This window comes from Limulus polyphemus, unplaced genomic scaffold, assembly GCF_000517525.1.
Source record: "Limulus polyphemus unplaced genomic scaffold, Limulus_polyphemus-2.1.2 Scaffold3947, whole genome shotgun sequence".
In the NCBI taxonomy this organism is placed as follows: Eukaryota; Metazoa; Arthropoda; class Merostomata; order Xiphosura; family Limulidae; genus Limulus; species Limulus polyphemus.
In genome coordinates, this window is record NW_013669557.1 from 96880 (window position 1) to 101629 (window position 4750).

Consider the following 4750-nt stretch of genomic DNA (forward strand, 5'->3'; position numbering starts at 1 on the left):
GTCACGTGGTATGTTGAATGCAGCACTGGTTCAAATTAGATGTTTGTGATGTCAAAATACTAAGTCTATGGTTTCATAGGAATTGGAAACACAAATTATCAATATTGAAAAGCTAGAATATAAAATAAGAGTCTCTTATCTTTTCACTTTACTAAGATATTGCTCTTGTGATAAATCAAACACAGTGGCACCCTGCCCACCTCTTTCCATTTTTGGAAAGACTCCCTTATATATGCTTACTTCTATATATGACATGAATAACCAATCAGAATGTCCCCTAGTGGCTTTCTCGGCCATTTTAATGTGCCTGGCACCATTTCTTTCTTTTGAACCAATATTTCAGTGAGGTAGGGTGTGTGTTTAGTCTGTTCTAAAGTTATAGCATGAAAATTATAGCAAGCACAAAATGGTTACAATGTCAGTCCCAGGGACTGAGCCCATGCTGAAAGAGTTAATACCTTCTTTGGCCTGCCAAGTGGCTGCCATGGTCTAGTGGTTAGGGCTCTTGACTCTCAGTTTGAGGGTGCAGAATTAGAACCCATCTACGAATATGCTTGTTCTTTCAGCCATGAGGGTGTTATAAATGTGAGAGTCAATCTCTGTTTGTTTCTAAAGAGTAGTCCAAGAGTTGGCTGTGGCTGTTATTGGCAAGTTGCTTTCCTGCCTGTTATTACTTGGAAAGTGGAGACAACTAGTGCAGGTAGCCCTTGAATAGCTTTGAGTAAAAGTCAACAGAACAAACAAACAGATAAAATGAATATAAATGTGCAAAACTAATCTACTATAAAAGCCAGAAATAAATGTTATGCAGGCGAATGAATTTGAGTTATATTAGAAAAAATATAAAATTATGGAGACAGGACCTGTAAGTGTCAGGGAAACTGAAATTAGGCAAAAAAAATAACACTTTGAAAAAAGTCGGAGAATTAAAAAAAATGGAGAAAAATATTGTTTGTGTTAACATTACTTGTATTATACCTTTACATTGTTTGGGAATGACTTTTTTGTTTCATCTGCTAAAATTGGGATACAATAAAAATTCTGTAGTTGTGTCCTCCTTGTTAGACCATATTTTATTTTTTTCAGAATGTGTTGTTATAATCTTAAAACAAGTGATGTGTAGGTAGTGCAGTCAATGATTTGATTTTACTTTTCAGATAAAATTTCACCTTACATCAAATCTCAGCCTGTTCCAAAGTCAAACAAAGGTCCAGTATTTACCGTTGTTGGGTCAACATTTGATGAACTTGTCACAAAGAATAGCAAAGATGTAATCTTGGAGATTTATGCCCCCTGGTGCCCACACTGCCAAAATTTAGAGCCAATATACAAAAAATTAGCCAAAAAATTTGAGGAGCATGAAAATCTCATCTTTGCCAAGTTTGATGGTACATCTAATGACTTTCCCGAGCAATACATCCTGCAAGGATACCCTACAATATACTACATTCCAGCAAACAATAAGGATAAGCCTGTGAAGCATTCTGGGGGGAAAGAGTTAAAAGATTTGGTGAAATTTGTTAAAAGTAATGCAGGAATAGTAGATTCCAAAGATGAATTATAACTCTTTTACGTTTACTTTTCATTTAAAAAAAAAACAAAAACAGATTCACTACAATTTGTTCTACATGATAGTCTTCATGATCCACAAGAAAAATCAGTTTTTGTATTAATTTTATGGTGTTATAAGATATGGCATATTGCTGTTATAATTTTTTTTTTTTATTGTTACGAGTTAAGTTTTATTTTTTTTCTTGACACCATTTGTAGAGATGCATCATATAGCAAGAACACTATTCCATGGTTCTTCGGTATAAAAATGAACAAAGTCTACAATATTTATATATATGAATGCATCACAAAAATTGCTTTTCATCATCAGGTCCTAAGATCACAGGAACTTTGAAGAACAAATATCGATACAACAAAAATTCTATTTTAATGTCATGAGCTCTTTGGAAATTTTTGTTTTGAAGAACATACATTTGTGTCATTTTGACAAATAAAATTGACTTTATGTAATATTATTGGTGTAAGTTGTGTTTTGTTGTTCTTTCACTAAATAGGATTTTAAATTATCATATTGAGTACTTAAACATATATCAATATAGTGAAACTCTTCTGCCTATAATTCAGTGAAATTTAAAAAGTAAAATTAATCTTACTTTTCTTATATATATATGATTTGAGAAACTGAATTCTATTATACTTTCCTTTATTAGAATATTATATATATATATCTCGATTTTAAAAATCTCATTTTACTCATACCCTGATATTATTTAGTTTAATCAGTGTTTTTGTTTAAAATTGTGACATTTTATTAAAACAGTGTTTCTTAACCTTTTGTTTCTTCAAGATACTTCTACACATAGTCTACAACTTCCATGACACACCTAACATTTTATAGACAAGTTCAAAGTGGTGTAACTTGGGGAAAGGGGGGGTCATATAGATACCCCCTCCCAACTATGTTCCAGATGAAATGATGTAGAAAACAACAAAAATTAGTTACGGTATACACACACACACACACACACAAAAAAAAGAACTTTTCAAATATGTGAAGTATGTAGCGATTAATTTGTTTTTGGTTTTTAAACAAAATTTTGATAAAATCTTGAGGCGCCCTTAGAGAAGGTCCACAGCACCCGGGTTGAGAAACACTGGGTTTAAAGGTCAGATATATAATGAAAGCCACAACATTACCAAAAATATAAGTTTCTTAGATATTACCCTCGAGAGCAATTGCATCCATAAGCTGATAATTGTAAGTGAATTTGTTGATCTTTATAAGATATACACACTAGGCTGGTGATTAAACCTGGATACAATTTGACAGTGTGGTGAATTGGTGCTTTATATTTTACAAATATTTTGCTGACACTTTGTTGTTGTTTTTTTCGTAAGATAAAAGTTAATTTGCTCATATTTTCTTGTGCTTGTTTTTTTTTTTTTTTTTTTACAGAAATACCTTGTGCAACACTTTATTTGTTGCACCAGAAATTCAAATATATTTATTTCTTACAGTTGATGCACATTATGTAATTATTTTTTTATATATTGATAATAATAAAACGTTGATTCCGTACATAATGCGATATGAGATTGACTTTTTCTCACTCTGTTTTTTAAAATATAATTTACTTCCTGACCACAGTTTGTTAGTGATTATTTTGAACAACCAATAAAAATGTGCCCTAATGAAGGTCCATCTGGTTACTATGAGTCAGTACAAAGATGGTTCTCCTGGTTAAGGCATTACTACTTGTTTACGTAATCAGTAAATATTTTAATGTGATGTTTGTAAGAGAAAAAGGTTACCTGTAACTGTAGCTTTGTTTCAAGTATTATTCATGACATCATATGATACAAATCAATTTATACTTTAAAGACCAATCATAAGTGTTCAACTTATTCGGTAGTTGTTTAAGGTTTATTTGGTCCATAAAACGTAATAAAATAGACACACGTACAGCAAAACAAAGCAACCAAGATTTTGTTAAGAGATGGAAACTATACGTGATAACTGGCAATGTATGAAAGAATAAATGTGTGTGTGTGTGTATATTTGTTCGTGTAAACCTTGTAAAAGAGCCTGGTGGTTAGGCACTCGGCTCGCAACCTGTTGGTTGGAATTCCAATCACCGAATATGCTCACCCTTTAAGTCGTGGGGGCATTATAATGTTACAGTCAAAGAGTTGGCGGTGGGTGGTGTTGACTAGCTGCTTTCCCTCTAGTCTATCACTTCAAAAATAAGGATGGCTAGTGCAGATATCCCCCTGTGAAGATTTGCGCAAAATTCAAAACAAAACTAACCCTAATCTTGGCTTTTCTTAGTAATGTTGTAAATCAGTGAATAGGATAGGTTAAAGTACTGTTAACTACCTAAGACTACGTTTCTCAAATAATGCTATGAGCTAGTTCTTTTTATATAAATATGGGTGTAAGTTAATTGTCCACAACAAGGCCATAAAAACACAGCAGATAAGAGATGTTGATAATTTTCATAAAATATTATTTAACGCATCCATTTTTCACTAAAATCAGTATTACTGGGAAATTGGTGTAAAAAATATTGGTACCTAAAGTCAGTATAGTGTATATAAGCTATTTTACAAATTGTTGTTTGTCAGCTAAATCTGTCAATTTCTCTTGGTAATGCAGAGGGTTGAGTATGTTTAAAAAAAATATTTTGAAGCATCATCGCGTGATGGTTAGGGCGTTAGACTCGCAATCTGTGGGTCTGACACCCATCACCGAACATATTCCGTCTTTCAGGCGTGGGGGGCATTATAATGTGACGGTCAAGAGTTGGTGGTGGGTAGTGTTGATAGCTGCCTTCCCTCTAATCTATCACTTTGAGATTAGGAATGGCTAGCACAAATACTTCTAGCCAAGTTTTGCGCAAAATTCAACAAACAAGTACAACCACGTCATTACATTTCATGTTTCCATGTCCGGCCATGCTCACTCTGATGATTGTGCATCTTGACAATAGTCCTGCACGTCCTCCCTAGATACTTTCCATAAGCCATCCAGTGTACAAGATAGACAGTTTCCGAGCGCTAGTTTCACACATTCTCCAGCTCTTTGAGGTATGCGACCATTGAATGGGAGGTATGAATAGATGCCTTACCTCTGTGAATTCGCATCTTGTTGGCTTCATTTCCAGACGGAGATCTTTCTTGATTATATTGCATACTTTTGCCTAAGGCACGTGGACGGATTTTGGCTACTTAACTTTTA

The 4750-nt window shown here is 33.6% G+C and overlaps 1 protein-coding gene across 1 annotated transcript in view; it reads left to right on the top strand.

The window, feature by feature from the left end:
* LOC106470326 (protein disulfide-isomerase A4-like) overlaps nt 1–2027 on the top strand; it is a 22961-nt gene extending 20934 nt beyond the window's left edge. The window contains exon 10 of the mRNA XM_013930877.2: nt 1158–2027. Within this exon, the coding sequence (XP_013786331.1) occupies nt 1158–1564 (407 nt within the window). The 3' untranslated portion in view covers nt 1565–2027. The remainder of the gene's footprint in view (nt 1–1157) is intronic.
* The last annotated feature ends 2723 nt before the right edge of the window (nt 2028–4750 follow it).